Raw genomic sequence first — 23489 nt, forward strand, 5'->3', positions numbered from 1 at the left:
AGAACTACGAATTTTTTCAGAACTATCGCAAAAATTGCAAAATGATAGAGGACTTTTTTCTCAGTTTAATCCATTCTGCCCCTGTGCGAAAGACTTATCATTAATTTCCAAACACTCTGTATATAAAGCATTAGATCAAACATGTACACACATATATACATATGTGTATGTACATACGTGTCGAACATATTACATCAAACATATTACAGCTATACGATAAACTGTATATATAGATGCTTGGAATAATTTGGACTCTACAGAAGACTGGGATAACGAGGAGTACACAGGATCTTTGGCAGATACCAAAGTCTTCACACCGAGCACGAACATCCTTGAACCACCGCCTGTTCTGGAAGAACAAAAGCCCCAGGAAATATCCACGCAAACCAGTCAGGGGGTTAATTTGTCACTGCTTCAACAAGAGGTAAAATTTTATCAGTATATAAATATTTTTAGATATATTTTCTTGCCTTCGAATAATTGTATTTTTTATATTATTTATAGGAGCTACCAAAATTGTCGGATATGTCTACAATGCAGCAGCAGAATTTAATACAACCTCAACAACAGCAAGCCCAACAACAAGTATTGAGCTTGCCGACGATGCAATTGTCACAACAACCTAGCGCTATCAGTGGCGTATTAACAGCGGCACAAACTCAATATCTGACGCAGCTTACTCAGCAGACGAGTGAAAACTTGAAAGCAGCTGCACAAACGTCGTTTTCGTCATCAATGTCCAGTCAGGTATTTGCAATATTGCTATATTTTTATAAATTCTCAAAGTTGTATGTAATTAATCTTTTTGCGTTGAACTATCTGAAATTTGAAATGGTCAATGCGTTTATATTTATAGCCCCAAAGACAAACAAAACAACGTCCAAGAGTACCTCCACCATCAAAAATACCATCGAGTGCTGTGGAAATGCCTGGTGATGCGGTCAACAGTGGAATCGGTTTTCTCGATGTACAGTTTGGCGCGCTTGAATTCGGTAGCGATTCCAGCTCCATCGACAGTTCGGCGAATGAAAAATATAATTCCACAAATAATACAATCGCCGGTGTAGACATTTCTTCCGGTGCGAATACTGCGAACACTGCCAATACGAGTAATTCGCTCGACATCGAAACTACGCAGACTTCCACTACACCTTTCAACGCCAGCTCACAGATGGTAAATTTTACTTTTGTTAAATTGGTTTTTTCTTTGTAGTTATTCTTTGTAGTTAGTTCTTTGTATGTGTCTTTTGATATATCGGGTTACAATTATACTTTCAGTTACAGAGTACCGACACTCTACCAGCATCCAATGAGCATACGATTAGTTCCCAAGGTTTCACTCGTGGAAGCAGTAGTGGCCAAAGCTTGGATATAACCAAACAAGATTTCACGTCGCAAGTCTCACCCGGAAACGCACCAACGTATGGTGGTACGACGACCTACCAGTCGTCGCAAAAATCATCTTTCCAGCCGTCGAGTGGTACGCCAAGCACCTATAATGCATATTCGACTAATAACCAATCTCAGTCTAGCTTCCAAAATGCGTCAGGCGCTAACGCGAATAGTTATTCCGCGACAGCAACAGTTTCACAGGCGAGTTACAACTCGTCAACGTCGTTTCCGCAATCCAACACGTCAAATTTCAGTCAACCTTCTCCTGCATCGGCGTCAGCGACTTCCGGTTACAATCAGCCCACCACTAGCAGTCAGGTATAATTTCATTGTACCAAGAATGTCAGAGATACATGAGTTTCTACAGTTTCTAAAATTAAAACAATTTTTATTTGATAGGTTTATCCGTCCGCAAGCGGATATGTACCAGCTACAACATCACAATATCCAGCGCAGGCTACTAACACGGTATCAAACAGTAATGCGGGATATCAAACTTATCAGCCTCAATATCAGTCTTCAATAGCAGTCACGACATTCACATCTCCAATAACGCAAAGTTCCGGTTACCAGAGTGCCACGCAGTCTGTTAGTACAAATTTTTGCTGTATCTTTTAGTATACCTTATACAGTTTGATAATACATATTTATGTGTAAAATATTAATAGGTGTACGCGAATCCATATGGAAGTTATGCCAGTCAACCGCAGGCAGCGTCTCACAATCACAAATTGAACAGTACTGCGACGAAGGATTCACAGTATGATAGCAGTGCGACGACGTCAAACAGTTCTCTCGCGACGACCAGTGCACCAACGTTGGGTCTCACCTCGACGTCTGTTAATAGTTCACAGACTAAAGTGACGAATTCCAACGGTTAGTAAATTTTCATTTTTCTTGTTATTTGAAGTTTTCCAACGAATAAGTACTGTCATTTATTTGTTATCTTAGGATTTTATTTTAATTTTTTTATTACAGTGGATATTTTACCACTCAAGATTCCTATATTAGATAAAAGTTGAAATTTTTTTACTTAAAAGATGATTGCTTTAAGACTGAGCGATTCAACATATTAAATGAAATAATTCGTTTTAACGAAAATATATTCTTTTTAGCGGTTCCAAAAAGTACGTCGAGCGGAGTAGTGACGGGTAGCAGTGGTACCGGCAATATGACAGGCGGTGGCGCGGCCGGAAGTATGACGCCGATGCTTAGTCATCCATATATCATGGGTCAAGCGGGTGTACCATATGCAGCTTTCCAGCAGCCCGTGTACAGCTACGAAGATATACAGCTTGTGCAACAGAGAATACCACACATGGTCAGTCACTTTTCGATCTGGATCAGTTTATTTATTTCTCTATTCATTCCAACATAAATGCATTGCTCTCTGAGTAACGCTTCTTCGGGGCATTATACACTGAAACAATAATATATTATATTACAATTAATGTTACACATTGCTAGTACAATGTGTGTTTATACTGCTTCGAAGCGCTTACTCTATTTTATGTTATTATCTAGTACGAAAATTCCTGAGGTAATCGTTTCTTTATTGCTTGGTAGCTGCTCGTAATTCCAATATTCTTTCCGAAACGTTTCAAACTCCTATGGATGCCTTCACGACAACACCATAAATTCGTTCTTATTTCTCTGTAGTAAGATGTTTCGTTATAAAATAATTACATTGGTAAAGACAGATCGGCTTTTCGACATTACTTTGTTCAAAAATATCTTCTCGATGATGGAAAGCTGGGAAAAATATTCCTGAAACTTATTTGATATACTTTACGAAATTGTTTCGATCTCCGATCTATCTTGACTTATTTTTCTTCCTTCTTTGTCTTGATTGACTTAATTGTAGGCTGTGTACGAATGATGTCACGTATCTCAGATTATATAAAAAATATGCATTATATTTCCGTGTGGTAATATATATATATATATATATATATAAATGGTTGATGGAGGTTTTACTATACTTTTTAGCTTGTTGTTTGACTCGAATATTTTTTATCATAAACATGGGAAGCGTGTCGATAGCGGGAAGCGAATGTACTCGTATATGTATTGCGACTGTACGCGTAATTAGTAGTTCGTTCTATCGGTTCAAGTCGGATGAGAGTACCTTGAGTACTTTTTATACATAGCAATAGACCCAAACAACCGCATGTTGTCCCAGCTCGGTACGCGTAGACATTAGTTAGCCTTCTCTTGTATTTGGAGTACACAGTGTATGCATGTAGTTTTGTGTTTGGCCTTCCTGACTAACGTGCAGCCAACTACTGGTTACTATGACGCGGCTCTGGGCTATCAGACGACTGGTCCGGCTACGAGTCTCGGTGGTGGCAGAGGTGATGCCCTATCTGGTGTGCAAGGCGTACAGGGTGTTCAAGGAGTCCAGGGAGCCTATACCAGTATTAGCGACGCCAGGTTTGCTAGAAACGACAGCAACGCATCGCCAGTTCCTTCCACTATGTCGCAGCAGGTGAGTTTCGTCGACAAGCTTAGAGTCGTCGCTAACAAAAATCGTGATGTTTAAAAATTTCAAATCTTATGGGATTTGCAGACCGCCACACAGCATCAACAGCCAATGATAAATCCTACTCTTCCTCCGGGATACGCATACGCATTTACTTACGGTAGTGGGATTATGCCGGGAGGTTTTCAATATGGAACTCCTGCCATTTATCCGGTAAGTTTTGTGCTTCCAATGAGTACTTTGTTGTTTGTGGCTCCTTCTGGAAATATACCAAAAAATGCTAAGATCGAGCCGATTTGTATCATAGCAAATAGCAACGGCTGGCAATGCCGGGACGAATAGCGGCGCGTATAGCGCTAAGTCGGGTAGCTATGGATCTGGTTATGGCGCTGGTGCTAGCTACGATGCGCTGGCTTCCGCTGGCCCGTCTGGAGAATATAAGGGGGCCGGTAGTAGTTACACCGGAACTCAAACCGGTAAAACTGGCACTTCCACGGGAAACACTAATACCGCTGGTTCTTCCGCAACAGACATCAGCGCTACGATGTACGCCAAGAGTCATGTCGCTCTTGGTAAAGTGAATGTAAGTAACACTACTCAAAAGTAATCGTCGTTAGAAACGTCTGAATGTGTTATGTACGTATGTTCACTCAATCGATCCTTTTAGTCTTATGAAAAACAGACTTTCCACTCGGCTACGCCACCACCGTTCGGTCTTACGGGTAGTCAAAATGCTGGCTTGCCCGGTGGTTACGGTGCCCCGCACTTATTCATCCCGACTATACCACATCAGCTGCACCAGCCGCTTCATCAGGATGGCGGCAACAGCGGCAACCAAAGGTCCAATACGAGTTCGCAGAACAAAGCTCAAGCGAAGCCTGGATATAGTCCTAGTTATTGGACCGGTAGCAACTAAACACAAAGAAAAACAAAAGACAAAGTTTCGAACGCGACACAGAGGAAGGACGAAGTAAGAACATAACATCCTACTAGTAGAATAACAAATCGTCCTTTGTTGTGAAGCGCGATTGTGTGACATAGAGACTTTGACGTCGTTAATAGTTAAAAATGACGCATAAAATTGATAGACGAGACACTTTTTTCGAGAATAACACGAGTCAATGTGGAATGGAAAGTGAATACTTTTGAAAATTGAAAGGTATATGCAATTATTGACCGGATGCTTCCTTCACTGGTAATGAATAACCAATTCTCGCCCTCCCCCCTTCCCCTCCCTCTCCTGTGTATGTTGTGTACTACATTCACTTGTACTTGATAATTTATTTGTTCAGTTCAGCACACTCGCAAACTTCTCCAAAAGACTGGCGTAGAGCGCGATATCACAATAAAATAATTCCTTGCATTTTATGCGGTGATATATGTGCAAATCCTATATGTAATAATTTGCATATTCCTTCTTAACTGTGAATTGCACTCGTGCCAAATGAAATTGTAGCGTTTGAAACGCGATGGATTGCGAAAGACGGATTATCGTCTGTATAGATTCCGTGAATTCCATGACGCGACATGTCATAGAATTCATGATAAATCATCTGGTACGTCATAGGATATGACGAAGCCAGTATCGCGACCTTCTCGTATGATGCACCGGAAAAGAAACTAGAAGAATAACATCCGTCGAGTTCGCACCAGATCTCCCGTTTGTACATTACAGTGCAATTTCGAACGTATTATATTTGACTGCTAATTATAGGGTGATAATAGTGTGTCTTTATATTGTTCTCTTTTCTTTTTCTCGTGTATGTAAGCATCTTGGCTTAATAAATATGAAAAGCGCATCTTTGTGAGGTAGCATACAGCTGTTTCCGTAAAAAGGGCGAAAATAAAGATGTACGCGTGAAACGTACATACGCTTGTATAAATTTATTATTATCGCGTTTTGTAGCATTTTTATTTTTGGTTCGTCACAGCGACCTTGTGAAAAGTATAATCGTTGCACTCGCATAAACTTGGTTTAATCGCGTTACGCATCTTTGTGATTAGTGATGATTTTTATTACTCATTAATATGCATATATGACGTTTATTCCATATTATATTGAAATTATTGCATATAATCTCGGTTAAAAATGGAGAACTATATATGCAACTCGCATTATTTCTAAGTGTAGTTAAAAAAAAAAAAATCAAATATGCCACAAATATGTAGTAAAAATAGTGCTCTGTTCTTTTATTATTTTTATACCCGTCTTTACCTTTTGTCTTGCTTTCCGCACATTTGATTAAATTTGAAACAAATTGATATAGGTCTTCATAAAATTGACAACGATTACGTTTTACATTTTATTCTATTAGAATCTCTTGAATTATGGATTATAAGAAGAGTATACTGCGATTCAAATTAGTAACTTTATGTAAAAAAAATTTTGTTATACTTTTGTTCTTTATTCATTAATTTAGGTCGGCACTTAAATGCCATAAGTCATTTAATTGATAAACATTATGTTTAAAATCTTGTATACGATTACTGTCCAAGAAATTATTTGGGAAGTATTGACATAAATCTGAAAACGTTACGGATTATCATTTGGCATACTAGTGCATTTCTAGATATACCAAAAAGAAAATAGATAATTTCTTTCAAGGAAAGGATCGGTTTCCATCAGATTAGAAAGTCCTGATCTTTATTGTATCTCAAAGTTTTTGCAGAAAAAACGTCAATAACGTTATCAAATCAAAAGTTGTAATTTTTTCACAGTTTGCTCGAAAAATAGCCGCGTATTTGACTCTCGCTCATGATGCAGAGCATGTGATGCAGAATACGTGATACACGCTTGAGAGATGATATGTGATGTTTTCCATTGCAAAAAAACAATCGTACACGTTCTTCGTTATCTAGTATACGCAGTAGAGACGAGTTAATTTGTTTAAGAAATCATGAATGATTAAAATGAAGATGAGACATTGACATGACCGATTATTGAGACGACTGAGCATATATAGTAACGTATGTCCAGTAACAGTGATTAACACCGATATTTGTATCTTTTTCATTATGAGATTGTAATAAAAAACAAACAAACAAAGAAAGAAAGAAAGGAAGAAAGAAAAGAAGCCATTATCGATTCCGTCTGGTGTACACATTCGTTAATATTACATTATTCATGCTGATTAGAAGTGCGCGAACTGTATAGCTATATACATATTAATCGGAACGAAATAATACACATATATTGACCAACAATGAAACACATATTTTGAAGATATACTTTACATTTTTGCATTGTGAATAAAATGAATGATCGCAGATATTTCTCTGATGAAAGAGAAAGAGAGAGAGAGAGAGAGAGAGTGAGAGAGAAAGAGAGCGAGAGAAAAAGAACGAGAATAAGTTCAAAGCAAATCGTCGAACGAACGAGAGAGATAAATGTATGTGAATCGTTTTTCACAAAGGTGCTGTGAGAATTGTTACGACTTGCGTGTACGATAAACGTGAGGAATGTTTCTTCTAGCACGAATACTATGGACCGACGAGTCCGATGGTCGACAAAGCTTTATCGCTAATATAAAAGCGAGAGGTAAATAGTTGTAAGTAAACTCTTGTTAGCGACTGCATATATATACATATATAAATATATAAATACATAAACTCGTATATATATAAATATATACATAAAAAATGCGGTATGAGTAGGATGCGTTTTGAAAAGATCGGAAGACCAAATGTAGATTAGCTTCCTTTTTTTTCGGAGAAAAGTGTAAATCTGTACTCATATAAATTCTCGAAAGAAAGAAAAAGAAGAGAAAATTGGATTACTTTGACTTCGCTATGGTCCTTCGAACGTGGACTATTATAGCCACTTTATTACGAGTTAAAATACGCGTTCAAATGTACACGCAGTCGGCATCAACGAAGGAGCAATTGATGAACGACTGGGAGAATCAAGTAACGTTTTCGTTCTATCTTAGTGTATGTTTTATAGTCGACTCTCAGACTTCGTGTATACTCGAATCAACTTAGGACAAAAGAAATGTAATGTATAATGGAAAGTGATGGGAAAAGATGCAAAATATTATGGGGGAAGCATTAAAAATGAAGAAAAAAAAGAAAAAGAGAGGTATAAGATTCAGAGTTAAGCACGTTTGTTCTCATAATTATACATTAATAATTTTTGTATTTTTGTCAAATATTAACCGAGCGAGAGAGAATGCACGATATATGCATTACTCAACTATTGCTATTATATGATTAATAATAATAATAATAATAGCTACTACTGTGTATAAATATGGATATATAAGAATAAATGTATTAAAGAAGTCTGGCGATTTACATATCCGTGGTGCAAATCTTTGTATTATGTTCCCGTACGTTTAACGTGTTCCTCGATTTCTTTAAAACAACTTTTTCCCGATGACATAAAATTCCTTTACTTATAAATTGCAGTAAAAGTTACTCCATCCGCAAAATATCTACTGTGCTTATTTTGAAATTCGCGGTCCGCCCGAATCGATTGATCAATTCGAGAGTGAAGAGTTTGAACATGGCTGAAAGTCGAAGGAAGTGTTGGAGGATATAACCTTGCGAAATAAAAATGGAAGGAATAAATGATTAATCGCAAATATTGTTAATAAATTAATATCCTTTGAGAAAAGTGGAGAAAATTGGAACAACAACTTCTCGAACGATGGCTGTTAAAACATCGAGGAAAAAGATAAGGAGATTAGAAGTAAGAAGTCGCTGACTAAAGAAGTTACACGATGAGCGCGTTTACGATCGAATAGGATCGATTTGTTAATTTAAAATTTAATCTTGAATAGTGAAAACGAAAAAAAGTCGCGTGTGCGTTCTCAGTTTCCTTATTTTATTAGACTTTCTTTATGACTTTTTATATGCGTTTCTTGCGAAGATATGCGAAGTTTTAAGCTATACACATGAATAGCGTCGTGTAGTTAATAGAAAAAAGGTTTGTATCTCTTGCAATGCTTTTGTGAAATATTACAAAACGTTACGCATACATCGATGACAGAAGTACAAATCAGTAACGTCGAGGCTGGCACATCGCGGAAGATGGCCACTACGTGGCATCAACAGGTGTTTGCACTCGATGCAAAGTATAATACACTACGGGCTAATAAGCTCCCCAGTCTGGGTATGTTTAACGCTTTTACTTACATTACTTTACTCAGTCAAGTTAGTTTTCATTACGTTTGAATTCTCCTGTTCTAGGTATGTTGTACATTCGTCGAAGGAATCAATTGCTTCGGGAGAAATTTTCTACAGACCCAGAGATTGGCGCAGGATACTTGAAATTACGATCAGAACTATTACGGCGACGTTATGGAGAAAGGTTGGAGCAAAACAGTATGGGAAGTCGCACTATAAGTGAAGAATCATCGGAAAATAGAACGAGACATCAGCACGTACAACGGAAATCAACAGCAGAGAACTTTGCATTCGCCGGAGTCCATCATGTTTTCGATCAGCATAAGGCGGCTGTAACAATGCTCAAGTTTGCCAATAATGATAGATCCAAATTATGTTGCGCATCGCTGGATGGTACATTGTCAATATGTGAAGCCGTCAGTATACCTCCGAAGGTGATTGCTCTGTTGGAGGGCCATCGTAACGGTGTGACTGCATTTGATTGGAGTATCAGCAATGATCTGATTGTTTCTTCTTCTTTGGACGCGACAATAAGGTTGTGGAGAATATATATGGATGTAGATCCGGTTTGTTTGCGAGTAGTGGACGATCAACAGCGAGCGGAAGTCCTCTGCTGCAATTTCATACCTGCCAATAATAATTTAATAGTAGCTGGCAATTCTCAAGGATTGATCCAGATCTTGAATGTATCTACCGGCATATATACGCGCGGTGGATCCTGCAAAATTGGCGGAAAGGTCAGTTTCAGCTTGAGAAATAGAGCGACATTTAAAAAGCAAGCGTATAAATTGCTATGTCGCATTTTTAGATTCTTTCCTTGGCATGCGAGGGTAGCGGTGGTTCGGTGATCTGGGCAGGCAATGACAGAGGCGTTATAATGGCTTTTCGATTAGAAACTGGCATAGGACGGTTGACAAAGTTGCGAAGAGTGCAGGAGATTGGTGGAATGATAACCAGTCTTTCCTGGCGTTCTTGGCTATCAAAGGATGCTCCTTGGGCTGCTCTGTTAATAAGTAGCGCGTGCAATGCCGTACTATTATATCGTATTGCAAACAATCACGGTTCTTTATACTTTTGGAGAAAGTATCCTATCAAACATAGGTATTATTTTCATCATGTAAAAAAAAACTTCGCGTTTTTTGCTTACGATATAATATATATTTGCGTGTATCTTTTGTAGACTATATCCCTTGAGGTCTACTTTCTGTCCACAAATGGGTGCGTGCTTAATAGCCACGGGATCGGAAGATGGTGCCGTTCATTTGTTGGATTCAACGAGAGAGGGAAAGGCCGCTAGGATCAATCGACTGCACGGCCATGCAACACCTGCATTAGCTTTGTCCTTTAATTATGACGAATCTTTACTCGCATCTGCGGATAATGATGGATTGATTATCCTATGGCGTAATCATCAACGTAATTTATAAAATATTGTGAGGAATTTCATCAAACTAAAAAAATTGCTCGCATTCAGATTCTTCGGATTTTAAAACAAATTACAAAAATATTAGGACATAATAAATATGTCAGTGTAAAAAATGATGTATAAATGTATAAATTTATCTAAGATATCTAGAATAAGATTTTACTATTACATATACATTTGTACATATAATAAAACGTGTATATTTTAATAAAAATAAAAGTATTGTATATAAAAAATTAGGATATTTAAAGATGGTTTTTGATGAAATAAACTAGTATCTTCTGTATAACAATATATTAAGTGTTCTCTATTTTAGCTTATGTCATAGTGAGCACAAAGCAGTATCAGTAATAATAGGTGTGGTAATAGCGAGAAACGATCTGACAGCACTCACGGTGTTATGGTAGCAGCGATTTGTTTGTATTTCTTCTCAATATCGCGTGCATTTGTGAAACGACAGTGGCACGAATTCCCACACGGTTTTCTTACGATACTAAACTATCATTTCCATTTCGATACTGTTTCATTAATTCGTTCTAATTACAACAGTCTCTTCGTGTTCCAGGACGAATAATTATACAATTATACCGAGATACATTATTGCAAACAAATATTTATAAAAATTTCTCTAAAACAGCATTTGCGATCGTATCTATATTTATCGAGTTTTCGCGAATATTTTAGATCTATAGAATATCCTTTATACACAATGTATCATATTGAACTTATTAACAGTTACTTGTTTGTATTGCACACTTTTATATGGTATTGTGAAGCAAATATACCGTAAACGCACAAAGTTATTTGTTAGCATAAAGATAAATATCTGAGATTTCTGTTCGAGATTTCTGTTATATTATTACAGAAAAGACAAAGTTTTCTATGACATGATCGCTTTTTTTATCACGCATTCATTAAAACAAATTGGTTTGAAAGATTCTCGCTTTAGTACAATATATGCGAATTTCCAACTCAAACATATTCGATAATGCAAGAGCTTTTGTCTTGTTTCTCATTCAATATAATATAATAGTTTTAAATCCAATATAAAACATATCAATGCACTATATTCTTCTCATCACAGATCTATAATAAAAGTAAAAGTCTATCAATACATCGTGTATATATCATATAGAAAATTAGTCGTGCAAGTATTTTCGTATTTTTTCTTTGCCACCTTGAATCCTTAAAAGTGGGATGGCAGTCCCGTATATTTTACTATACAATACTTTGATAGAGTAGAGAGCAGATTTGTTAATAATATAATTAATATCAAGAAATATGACGAGTGTTGGCAGAGAAGAACAAGGAGATGACGTGAAAGACGGTTATATATGGAGTTTCTTATAGAGGAGTCACAAAAATAATTGTTCTACATAGGCACTACTGCTCGTTTTAACAATTACACTATAAATAATAATTATTTACACGCGCAACGAATTGTTCATCGTAATTCGATGTAGCTTCTACAAATCGATTGTCTAGAATTAATACTCATATGTCCACATTTTATACAGCTCCTCTGTTGTTACTTACTTTGTCCTACCGTGACTATAAACCGTCATATGAATAAGCTTTATTAATAATATAAAGCCGCGACTATCTATATTGACACGTTTTTTCATATTTGTTACAGAACAATCATAACAACTTTGCTAACAAGATCCATTATACAACCGATCGATTTGTATAGCCTCGAGTAATATTAGCTATATCTTTCTTATATACATTTGTTCAAGATTCGTGTCGTAGTAATAATCTCATCGATGATAATCCACCAGATCGTGTGTGCGTTAACAAAGAGAATCACCACATTTTCACGACGAGATTATTTCGGACGGATTTGTGTGTGTGTATACTAAACTGTTCTAAAATTCCATTACAGATTTTAGTCTCATTTTAATCACGAGCTAAAACACTGCACTTCTCGGTGGGTTCCAGCGTCTCTTGACTATCACACTGAGAAATTCTTGTAGAAGATGAATCGACCTGAACATCTTCATGAGGCACCTTTGGTAATGTGTCATTTATTGAATTCGATACAATATATTGGTCCTGCGTGACGACTTTCTCTAAGAGTTCCGGTTCGCGATTCTCTTTAATATCTAATTGCTCGTCGTCTTCGAGCGATTGTCTCGCAGGAACAAACGGGGCGGACGGTATTCCATTCGACGATACCAAGTTTAATTTCAAACGATCTCTAGTGTGTCTTAACTCTCCTAACTGATGCTGCTGACATTGGTCATATTCATGCGCGAAATCAACATTGTTCTGATGCGGCTCTTGTCGGCAACTATCTGTTTCATCTCGATCGTCGGAAAATGAAGCCGCGTTTGCACCAGGAAAAAATTGGCTAACGTACTTACTTTCACCAGTTTGAAACTGAAAGGGTCGATTTGAACTAGATACAAAAAATTCTTCGTTTCCTGTAATAAAAGTAAATGCCATCTTGCGTTACAGAAATTAAAAAAATATGTGATATATTGTATAAAAGTCTTGGTGAATTCATACATACCAACATGATTGGTATCATCATAATCTAAAGGATATAGGTCTAATCGTGGTTCATTCATCATTTCTTCCCAATCTATAGTATAAAAAATAGCAAATGAATCGTTTATTTTTATTCAAGTTCAGACATTTGTCTTCCTAATGTTCAACTTAAGAGAATATTTTTCATAGATACAAAATATTTATTGATCGTATGCAAAAAGTATACCAGAATATGACGTTGGTTCCGAGTTGGTAATAGTATCCACTTGACTGTCCGCTGGTAATGTTTCCTTCGGGTACTCGTACACGCATTGATAGCGTTGTTTCTTGAACCACACGCTCTTCTTCTGATCCTAGACAAATCATGCTTTGTCAATTCGATTGTAGGGAAATATATGCTTATACCTATATTTAGCATGTCTAATGTGTACATTCATGAAAAGTACGTGCGCTAAGTACCTCAAATTAAATTTCTGCAAGGGAAAGAGTCACGGGAGAGGAATGTTAAAACTACATGCATTGCTCTGTACTTAAGTAATCGACACACCTACCAACTCATCCTAGCGGCGATCAAAAGAATGAGAAGAATATCATTAATGATCACTGATTGTGATACAAGGATACGAATGCGAATAATTTTGTATATGTAATATTTATTATTTGTATGATATTTACTCCTGATTTTAACGTTTTGTCCGGAGACCTCAGTGCCGATCGATGTGGTGCTAAAGCAGCATTCCAGGCCGAAGGTGTGAATTCTTCTTCCTCCTCTTCGTCCTCGACGGTTAATTCTTCCTCTAATTCGGCACTCGTCGCTGTGTTCGTTTTATCATTATTAATAGTACTTCTGATTCGTATTTGCTCGATGTGTAGCTCGTTATACCTCTATAGGACATAAATTTTGATCGAGATTTGAAAAAAAATAATAAGAGATACTTAATGCCTTATTATTTTTGAAACGACATACCTTCCATACAAATTCACCGGAACTGGAACTGTTATCCTCATCTTCTTCTCCATCTTCATCTTCTTCCACTTCCACTTCCACTTCCTCTTCCTCTTCCTCCTCCTCTTCGTCTTCATCTTGACTACAACATTCGCGTTCGGTGACAAAACTCGTCGACATCAAATCATCTTGCAACGGTAAAGGTAAAGGTAGTGGGAAAGAAGGTAACTGTTGCCATTTGGATTCTTCCTCAGGACTTGGTAACGGTGCACCTCCACTCGTTTTCGAGTGATGCGATTTATCCTCTAACGGACGTGCTACTGAACAAGTGTAATCTAAATTTTCTTCCTCGGACAGATCACCATTCGTCGTATCTCGATCTTCATCCTGTAATCGTCCCTCCAACAATATCATTTCATTCGTACGAGTATCCACCAATAGCATATCTTCGGACGGCACCGATTCTCTCGAAGCGACGGACGTTTCTCTAGAATTCGACACTAAAGACTCGGAGGTGACGGTACTTTCTCGCTCTTCTAGGATAGGACTAAGTGGCGTTCCATATACATTGTACCTGAACGTAATAGAAGAAAAAATTCATGTTATACTAATAAATAGAAAAAAAAATACTATTTAATTTTTTGTTAGATAATCTATTTTCAAAGACTCCACTACCTGATCGAAATATCTACACCTCCGCTAACTTGATTAGCTAAATCCTCGCCATCTTCATCGTCCCACTGTTTGCCATACGCGTCGTCAGAGATGGAAGAATTTTCATCATCGTGTGCTTCCAAGGATTCCACGATCTGCATCTGAGCTTGAGGCAACTTTTCCCTGAGTTCGTTACGAATCGCCGTTACGAATTCTTCCTCCATACTGAACGACACGTATGAGTTGTCGCTACGTAAGCTCACCGTTGAACTATCCTCATCCTCATTTTCGTAATCTCCCAATGAGCAATCACCTCTCTGAGTATTGAGGGCGTCCAATTTTAAGGCGTGTGTCTCCATTTCTGAATGGTGTGATTGATAGATATCACTGTTGGCTTTAAATACCTGCATTTTTTCAGGAGTTACGTCCTTATTTTCCGTTTCGATGTCTTCTATCGTACTTTCATATTTCATTCGATTCGAACTCTGCTTTGTATCGTTCAAGTGAGTCAAATCGAAATTGGTAACGTCAACTTTAACAGAAATGTGATTTAAGTCAAAAGTACTTTGTTTCGAAGGCGATATATTCTTCTTGACGTCAGATTTGGAAGTTACATCTTGCGTTATACTTTCAGGACCAGCGGAAGTAGCGTAATATTCCGCGTCAAGAATAGTGTCTAGCTCAAATAGAATTTGGAATGGCTCTTCTTCGGAATATGACGATCTGGAAACTGCAGTGCTATTTACTGAAGACAGAGGATTGCCGGATGAACAAACTGCTTCCTCTTCTTCGCAAGACTCTTTATCTCGAAAACCGGAGTCGGAACTTTGTTCGTCATCCGGCGTGGATAATTGCTTTCTCTCCTCCTCATCATCATTTGGCAATGGTTTTCGTTCTATTTCCGCATTTTCTACAATAGAAAAACTATCATCAGTGGTATAAATTGAATAGATGTTACGAAACTGTGGTGCATCTGGCGTAGACGTAGTCAGTTCTGGTGCACTAGTACTACTTTGCTCAGTCGATGCATTTATATATTCGTTGAATTCTGCTTCATCTGAGAAGCCTGGTACTTTGTATTGTAAAGCAGAATCTAACGCGTGATTCCAAAGTAAAACGTCTACTGTATTGGTCTCAGCATCTTTCACATTAGGTATATCGTCGCTGTCCCCTTTATTGACGAGAGGTATATCGCGCATCTCATGGTCCTCCTTCTGTTCTACTTCTTCATCGGAAAATGTTTGGTCAGGTACATAGCGAAGAAGGGGGACATCCGAATCCCCATTTGACAAGAGTCTTAATACATGTTTTTCACTGCCGCGCTGCTTGCTACTTACGCTTGCATTAGATTGTGCGATATTGTTATTTTCCGGAGTTTTTCTCGTACTGTCCAAAGAGAGACGTAAGATCGGCATCTGACTCTGATCTGTAGTCAAAGTTAAGACCTTTGGCTGTTGTATATTTTCTACAGACCAGATTTTATTGGTAGTGTTGCTCGGTAAAGGATCTCGTAACTTTTTCAATGCCTCATCAAACTCATCCGCAGGCACAGTATGTCTAAGGTCGCTGTCGCTACCGGTCACAGGTAACTTCTTTTTAACGTTCTTCTCCGACGTTTGCGCTCCCATTGACCATTCTGCGTCGGAATCAGGATCGATATGTACAAGCACCATAAGATCTGTTACAGACTTGGACTTCTGTTTAACTTTTTCAGTATATACACCCTGCTCGATTCGACCCTTCCAGCTTTCTTCCTCGGTTTCCGAGCCAGATTCTTGAAATATCGTGGCAGTCTTCATTTTGGGGATATTCCTCACTTGTTCGTCAGGTCCAAGACGAAACGAAGACTGTAATGAGTCTGTTGTTTGTGCGTCATCCACGATATGAGTCCAGTAGTCGGAATCGATACTACCACGTAAATCTTGTAAGCTAGCACTGCGTACATGCTGTTTGCAAGTATTTGCGCGTAGACTGTCCCATCGTCGCTCAAAATCTATATGTGTCGATTGTTCATTCAGAAGAATCAGTTTTACATCGTCCAAGGAAGGTCTGTCTTTCGCATTGACATTCAAACACATGCGAATCATTTGAAATATATTTGGCGGACAATTAGTGAGATAATTTTGCAGCAGTTTCGTGCCGTTTGGCACAAATTGATTTTTCAGAGATAAAATCATCTGAATAACCTGTTCGTCGTTCATATCGTTGTAAGGTCTTTCTCCCCAATTAGCGATCTCCCAAAGGAGAACCGCATAACTCCACATATTGGCTTGTAACGTGATCTCTTGCGTTTCGATGGTAGTGTCCGTACAGTTCAAACTTTCTGGCGCGGACCATCTGATGGGTAAGGCTCGGTCTCCTACTATATAATAGTCCTCAGGATATTTCTCTACACCGGTACCGTAATCACCTAACTTAGCCGATAAGTCTGGAGCAACCAAACAGTTTCTCGCGGAGAGATCCGTATGTGCGAAGCTGTGACTATGCATGTGTTTTAAACCAGATGCAATATCTATCGCAATTCGTATTGGAATATTTTCCTTGGCAAGTGCTTCTCTTGACTTGCTATCGTGGTTTGAAAGTAAGAAACCTTTTAAATCGCCAGCTGGACACGATTCAAACAGTAAAAGGTATGGATCGGTTTCTAGGCAAAACCCAAGTAAAGCTAAGACATTTTGGTGACGTAGTTTTAAGTACGGCGTGGCCTCGCCAAGAAACCAAGCCTTTTCTCTGGTAGTAGCTTCTTCGGTGAGAATTCTTACTACTACGCCGCCTGATTTCGATATGCCTTTAGACTGTTCCAAATCTGCTCGACCTTCAACGACTTTTCCAAACCATCCATGACCTATTTCCCTAAGATATTTGAGTTTTTCTCTGGGAACATAAAGCTCGTTGGAGTTAAACCATTCGCTACATGGTTCTTGTAGAATAGAGTAATCCGTATCTTGATCCTCGATACGCGGTGCTGACAAAGGTATTGCTTTATGTTTTGGAACACTTCTAGTTCCGGATACGATTGAATCCACTGGTAAGGGTTCAAACTGAATCCTTTCGGAAGCAGCTAATGTTCTGGAGGCATCTAATTCCAATCCTTCGACAGAGCGATCGAATGCATTTTCTTGTCCTGTACTGCTCCCATCCTTGAATTCCTATAACGATATAACAGTGTCGTTTTATATGCTTTTGCATAATTATAGCATGCTATGATACAGACATAAAGATTTCTTGCTAATGTACTACGCATGCTACTTATAAATATAACTAAAAAGGAGTTAAAAACTTAAGGCGTTTCTATATATAATAATTTAGAATTATAAAAGATATAATCAAATCTGTTTAAGATTCAAAGAGGTATCATTAAATTATAAAGATCTAGCCCTACAGTAATATATGCACTATTTTTATATGTACTAACAGTACTAAACTCTATCTATAAGAACTTATCAAATATAATCTAAATAAGAAACAATTTTTTCATTATTTAGGAATACATATAAAATATTATTGTATTAGTGTATATATACATATATACACACACACATATATCAATAATAATTTATAGATACAGATTCTTCATAGATAGAATCTGTACCACTTTTAAGATTAGTCAAATATTAATTTTGTTTACATTCTCGTTTTAATTGGTAATTTATGTGGCAACAGATAAGGGACCTGCAACATCAATGTTACCTGATTGTATTTTTCTGCTTTGTCCTATAATTAAAAAATGCAGAGATTGGTGTTAGAGTTCCAAAACAATGTAGAGTTCGAAAACGTCACTTTTTCTATGTTTCTTAGGTATGAAAAATTAAGTATAAAAATCTTTCCAAATTACCTGAAATCCTTTGGGTCTTCTATGTCTTTGGCAACAAAGACATCCAGCTAAAGTTAATGCCGTGGCGGTGACACTCGACAGAGCAATCGCATAACGCATCCAATAATGTTCCCATTGCCAGGAAGCACGTCCTTGTGATGAATCTACGATAAGAATAAAATTATTCAATGCTAACTCTAATATTTAGTATCATTACTACAAGTTGTACTCGTACCGTTCTTTGTCGCTACACTGGACTGTATTAAAACTTTCTATCTATACTTTCATCAAACTTTAAATTTATGTTTCACTATTTTTTTTTAAGTATAACAAGTTATATTAGTTTAGCCACAAAGAACCGACTTATATATGGAGGCTTTTCATTTAATGACACAAACATTTTTTTCTTTCTTGGCATTCATGTGTAACACAACAGTGTCAACTTGTGTCAACTTGTGTCACAAATGGAAAGCATCCTATATTTTTGCTTGTCAATGCCACCAGCAGTTTATTTCTTTCACTTTGAAAAAATGAAAAAGGAGGAAAGTAACTAAACTCTCCTGTCTGTAGAACAGGGTATGCATATGCACATATGTGATAGAATTGAAGAAACAGCAGGTCAATTGACATTCATGACAACAGCGTGTACTCGCGAACGACGTACCAGCGACAAGCGGCGACGGTACAGGATAGGCTGCGAGCATCGGTAGACCCACCCAAAACAGCCAGCACATCCGACGTAGGTTCTGCATCGTATACCGAGACAGTTCCTTATCATCCACGTTATGATTCGGCAGCAAGCTGACTTAGGTCATTCTCATGTTCGCGCTGGCGGTGGCGGCGACAAGCCGCGACCGTAGAGACGGCAATTCGATAGTCGTCACAGACGTTCCACAGGTCGACAACGCGCTCATAGTCTTCGCTCCGCATGCACCTTGCGCACCTTGCGCCTTCGTAGCGACAGCGTTGGCGAAAGGTAGCGAAACGTACGGCAAGACCTATCCGGGCCGTGCATGACACGGTACTCCCGTAGCGGCGTCGCGTCGCGTCGCGTCGCGTGACGTTGCGTCGCCGACGAGCTTTGACACTGGAATTACTGGAACTGCTGGAAGATCACTTTACGTATCGTGTGAAAAGACATGCCCTTCCTCGGTTCCTTCTCCACGCCAGGCACTCCGCGCATCGTTCCCGTTTTCCCGAACGGAAAAGTGCTCGCCTAGAGGGAGAAAGCGCCGACAGATATCACTGTCTTCACGTGTCGATCGCACATTTACATGTCAATTTATGTACACATCTGGAGGGCTTCTTTCTGCGATTTGTATATGTTAAAAATTCATTTGACATTATTCTGCATTATTCCATGGAGAGGGAAATAATTGGGTGTGAAATATTTACCCAGGAGAGGGGATGTATCAGATGTATGTATAGATGATTACATGAAAAGGACACGAGAGTGTGATTAGCGATACGCCATGTTGTTGACACAGTTTCAGATGTTGAATGAAGAAAAACATTGATCATTGGTGGTCAACAATATGACGCATTGTGTTTAAATTAGCGCATTCGGGTTTCTTGATGTCATGCGAAAGCGTCATTTCACGTATGAATGTTTTGTTGATTTGTTATAATCTCACATTGTTTAAAATTAAATGTTATTGATCAATTGAGAAAAATGCAAATTTAGTGCTTTATCATATAAATTAGTATTTTATTTTAATCTAGAAATATGCTACATTTATGTAAAAATTGGTTAGTAAGTGCTAGACGGATAAACTGTCAAATTTGAGAAATGGAATGGATACTGTGGATGGTCATTAAAAATTGCCATTTTTTAATTAAACTTCGAAACTTTGAAATTAAGGGTTTTAAAATTTGCATCAAAAATTAATTCTATATCATGCCGTTTTGTGGCGTTGAGATCGAAGACGAGTGCCATATTCTTTCTATGTATAATATAGTCGCTGACTTTCTCCCCACCATCTTGAAAAATCTTACACCGATTCGATAGTCGATCGACATCCGACAGTCATTCTTCTTTCGGTTCTTCTCGCTATACCCTATGGTTGATTCTATACTACACACACGTGGTAAGTATTGAATACAGCTTGATCTTTATTATCGAATTTTTTTTTAGTAATCCGCTGTGTCAGAATATATATTTTACAATCATGATGTATTTTTAATGATTAAATGTATTTGCAACATAATATTATTTACAAATAACCGTCTTTTATGATCTTTGAGTGCATATAATCTACCGTCTATATAAGGATATATATTCTGACATAAATGTGATTTAGCTTTTCGAAATTCTTTGTATTACAATTTACATTATTTGCTTTTGATTGAAAAAATTTGTTTTATTACATAAATGTCGAAAATGATGTATAATCATCGAGATCTATGAACACCATGATTTGCATAATATTTATCCAACTGATCATTATTTAAATCAACCTGAAAAAACAATTTTAATAGAAAATAACAATTCTTACTAATACAATTATTTTATTGTTTAAGTTGTCCGTAATTCACAAGTGAAGCAGTATCTTGTGCGAGAGAAATGAAGGTATTTATATATTTTTCTATATTATCTTAAATTTTAAATTATATTTTAAATTAAATGATGCTATTTACTATCACCAAGATCTATGAATGCTAATTAGTGCTGTGATTAGCCATGATATTCCAATTTGCTACTTCTGATATCGTAAAGTTTAGCAAAATATATAAGATAGATAATATTGCTCAGTAATTAATATAGAATTTATTTTGTTCAAGGTTTGCTGAGTCTCTGAAATTGATAATGGCAACAACTCAAGGTAATTTTTATTTACTATTAGGTCAATCCAGAAAGTTCTGTCCATCAGCGGCGAGTAGCTCTAGCTGGAACTGTCGATAACTCTAATATTTAAACCATTCTTAATTTTTTAGTTTTACCATCTGCCAATAAAATTCAGTATTTAAAAGTATACATTTGCATCAATAACATTGCTTTTTACTGTATCGAAAATGTCGACATTTGAGCCAAATAAGCGTCATTTGCGCGAAGTGTTAATCTTTTGCTTCAAATGAAAAGTCAAAAATCAAAGTCTTCCTTCAAAAGGAAGAAAATTGCAGCTGAAGCTCATCGAATGCTTGTAGAAGTTTATGATGATAGTGCTCCTTTTGATAAAACATGCAGAGAATGGTTTTGACGTTTTAAAAGTGGTGATTTTGATGTGGAGGACAAAGAGCGTTCTGGATGGCCAAGAGAATTTAAAGACGAAGAATTGCAGGCATTGGTGGATGAAGACTTATGTCAAACGCAAAAACAATTTGCAGAAGAATTAGATTGTGTTCAATCTGTTATTTCCGATCGTATGAAAGTTTTAAGAAAAGATGTACAAAAAAGGAAAATAGGAATCTTACACTGAACTGAAGCCAAGAAACATTGAAAGGCGAAATTTTGCTTGCTAAGCAACAAAGAAAAGTTTTTGCCGAATTGTGACTGGCGATGAAAAGCGGATCTATTTCAATAACTCCAAACGCCGAAAAACTATTTACGATCCAGACCAACCATCGACATCGACGCCAAAGCGGAATATCCACGGAAAGAAGGCAATGTATTTGATAGGATCAGAAAGGTATAGTGTACCACGAGTTGTTGAAATATGATCAAACAGTCGCAGGGGATCTCTCCCGAGAACAAATTGTCCGTTTGAGCCGAGCATTGCATGGAAAACGACCAGAATATGAAACGAGACAGCATAAAGTGATTTTGCTTTATGACAACGCTCAGCCTCACGTCACAAAACTTGTCAAGGAAACGTTAGAAGCACTTCGCTGGCAAGTGCTATCCTATGTGGCTTCTTCATCAGACTGTGTCCCTTTCGACTATCACTTGTTTCGATTGATGGCATATGCACTTGCAGAGGAACACTTCAATTCTTATGAAGACGTCGAAAAATGGATGTCTCTGAGTGGATAGCTTCCAAAGATGAGTCATTTTTTCATCGCGGAATTCGCTTACTGCCTGAAAGATGGGAAAAAGTTATCCCTAACGATGGGCAATATTTGGAGATACTTTTTCATTTTGTTTTTTAAATAAAACCTACTTTTTGCAGAAAACGGAACTTTCCGATTGACCTAATATATAAATTTAATTCCTTTAATTATATATTTTATAATATGTATTATATTTGAAAATGATAATTATCTAAGATCTGTGAATGCTAATTAATTTCTTTAGTATTTATTAACTAATTATATTAATCAATTTATAGAAAAAATATAGCATAACATATTTATAGAAACATCTAATAAACATATTAATATTAGACAATAAAATTATTTCATGAAATATTATTCTTTTATTTTTTAAGAAGAAAATATTTAGTTTTAAATCCTCTTAATCTTCTAGTATTCTTATAATAATTTTTCAACGCTTTTATATCATTTATAAAATTGCAAAATTAAATTGCAAATATTAATAAAATACTAAAGACAAAATGTATAAAATTAATATTTAAGATATTATTTTCATGGACAAATTTTAATAAAAAAGTGATGAATCTTCAAAGTATCAGATTGCTTCTTTAAGGGGGCAGATGAGAAATAAAAAATCGAAAGTCTATATTCCTTTTATTTATTGTGAGATAATACATTCCAATAATTTTTTTTATTGAATGTGTATAGTTTTAGTATAGTTCTTTTATTTTATATTTTTCCATATCATCTTAAATTTTAAATTATATTTTAAATTAAATGATGCTATTTACTATCACCAAGATCTATGAATGCTAATTAGTGCTGTGATTAGCCATGATATTTCAATTTGCTACTTCTGATATTATAAAGTTTAGCAAAATATATAAGATAGATAATATTGCTCAATAACTAATATAGAATTTATTTTGTTCAAGGTTGGCCAAGTCTCTGAAATTTATAATGGCAACAACTCCAGGTAATTTTTATTTACTATATAAATTTAATTTCTTCAATTATATATTGGGTTGTTCGGAAAGTACTTTCGTTTTTTCCCAACAAAGGACTTAATTGTATTTTTTCACAGCCAACTTCACACTTAAGCCGCATAATCATTATATATTTTGACAGCTGATATAGCAAGGCTTGCTTGTGAAAAAAGTTCGATTGATTCTACGCAGTAGTTTTT

General features: G+C 36.8%; 3 protein-coding genes and 1 long non-coding RNA gene across 12 annotated transcripts in view; 3 read left to right on the forward strand and 1 right to left on the reverse strand.

Annotated features, from left to right (window-relative positions):
- The window catches only part of LOC108748984 (protein lingerer), a 9808-nt gene extending 3731 nt beyond the window's left edge, over positions 1-6077 (forward strand). For 3 of the 6 annotated variants that reach the window (XM_018487448.1, XM_018487450.1, XM_018487451.1), the window contains exons 5-15: positions 234-424; positions 505-747; positions 857-1174; positions 1279-1710; positions 1792-1980; positions 2061-2268; positions 2508-2713; positions 3671-3880; positions 3962-4087; positions 4182-4457; positions 4542-6077. In XM_018487448.1, the coding sequence (XP_018342950.1) occupies positions 234-424; positions 505-747; positions 857-1174; positions 1279-1710; positions 1792-1980; positions 2061-2268; positions 2508-2713; positions 3671-3880; positions 3962-4087; positions 4182-4457; positions 4542-4790 (2648 nt within the window). In that variant the 3' untranslated portion in view covers positions 4791-6077. The remainder of the gene's footprint in view (positions 1-233; positions 425-504; positions 748-856; positions 1175-1278; positions 1711-1791; positions 1981-2060; positions 2269-2507; positions 2714-3670; positions 3881-3961; positions 4088-4181; positions 4458-4541) is intronic. The other 3 variants (XM_018487453.1, XM_018487447.1, XM_018487452.1) reach the window with 3 other exon arrangements.
- Positions 6078-8669: 2592 nt separating this feature from the next.
- LOC108749021 (WD repeat-containing protein 13-like) lies at positions 8670-10478 on the forward strand. Its single transcript, XM_018487514.1, has 4 exons — positions 8670-8987; positions 9065-9738; positions 9810-10102; positions 10182-10478. The coding sequence occupies exons 1-4, from the start codon at positions 8858-8860 to the stop codon at positions 10426-10428; spliced, it is 1344 nt and encodes a 447-aa protein (XP_018343016.1). The 5' UTR covers positions 8670-8857; the 3' UTR covers positions 10429-10478.
- A 226-nt stretch (positions 10479-10704) lies between these two features.
- LOC108748975 lies at positions 10705-19801 on the reverse strand. Of its 4 annotated transcripts, XM_018487433.1 has the most exons (10): positions 19730-19801; positions 18999-19643; positions 18356-18498; positions 18211-18234; positions 14542-17669; positions 13888-14440; positions 13596-13805; positions 13147-13273; positions 12943-13014; positions 10705-12853 (listed from the first exon to the last, which is right to left on the reverse strand). In XM_018487433.1, exons 2-10 carry the CDS (start codon positions 19084-19086, stop codon positions 12327-12329), a joined length of 4872 nt encoding a protein of 1623 aa, XP_018342935.1. In that variant the 5' UTR covers positions 19087-19643; positions 19730-19801; the 3' UTR covers positions 10705-12326. The 4 variants fall into 4 exon arrangements, with proteins under 4 accessions (XP_018342935.1, XP_018342934.1, XP_018342936.1 ...); XM_018487432.1 differs by having other exon boundaries at positions 18999-19800; XM_018487435.1 differs by lacking the exon at positions 10705-12853 and adding an exon at positions 13468-13480 and having other exon boundaries at positions 12942-13014; positions 18999-19800.
- A 546-nt stretch (positions 19802-20347) lies between these two features.
- Positions 20348-23409, forward strand: LOC108748919. The gene is made up of 5 exons (XR_001939330.1): positions 20348-20421; positions 20855-20903; positions 21116-21156; positions 23239-23279; positions 23388-23409. It is a non-coding gene; the product is annotated as an uncharacterized LOC108748919 (long non-coding RNA).
- Positions 23410-23489: the final 80 nt, after the last annotated feature.

The sequence above is a fragment of the Trachymyrmex septentrionalis genome, unplaced genomic scaffold (genome assembly GCF_001594115.1).
Source record: "Trachymyrmex septentrionalis isolate Tsep2-gDNA-1 unplaced genomic scaffold, Tsep1.0 scaffold25, whole genome shotgun sequence".
NCBI lineage: Eukaryota > Metazoa > Arthropoda > Insecta > Hymenoptera > Formicidae > Trachymyrmex > Trachymyrmex septentrionalis.

What these genes read in the sequence shown, in the direction of transcription:
- LOC108748975 (XM_018487433.1), bottom strand. Translation starts at nt 19,086, where the DNA reads ATGCAGAACCTACGTCGGATGTGCTGGCTGTTTTGGGTGGGTCTACCG. An exon ending in CCGGTGAATTTGTATGGAAG is followed by an intron (nt 13,806 to 13,887) that starts GTATGTCGTTTC and finishes TATGTCCTATAG; the next exon opens with AGGTATAACGAGCTACACAT. An exon ending in TGATGATACCAATCATGTTG is followed by an intron (nt 12,854 to 12,942) that starts GTATGTATGAAT and finishes CTTTTATTACAG; the next exon opens with GAAACGAAGAATTTTTTGTA.
- LOC108749021 (XM_018487514.1), top strand. Translation starts at nt 8,858, where the DNA reads ATGACAGAAGTACAAATCAGTAACGTCGAGGCTGGCACATCGCGGAAG. An exon ending in CCTGCAAAATTGGCGGAAAG is followed by an intron (nt 9,739 to 9,809) that starts GTCAGTTTCAGC and finishes TCGCATTTTTAG; the next exon opens with ATTCTTTCCTTGGCATGCGA. An exon ending in AAGTATCCTATCAAACATAG is followed by an intron (nt 10,103 to 10,181) that starts GTATTATTTTCA and finishes TATCTTTTGTAG; the next exon opens with ACTATATCCCTTGAGGTCTA.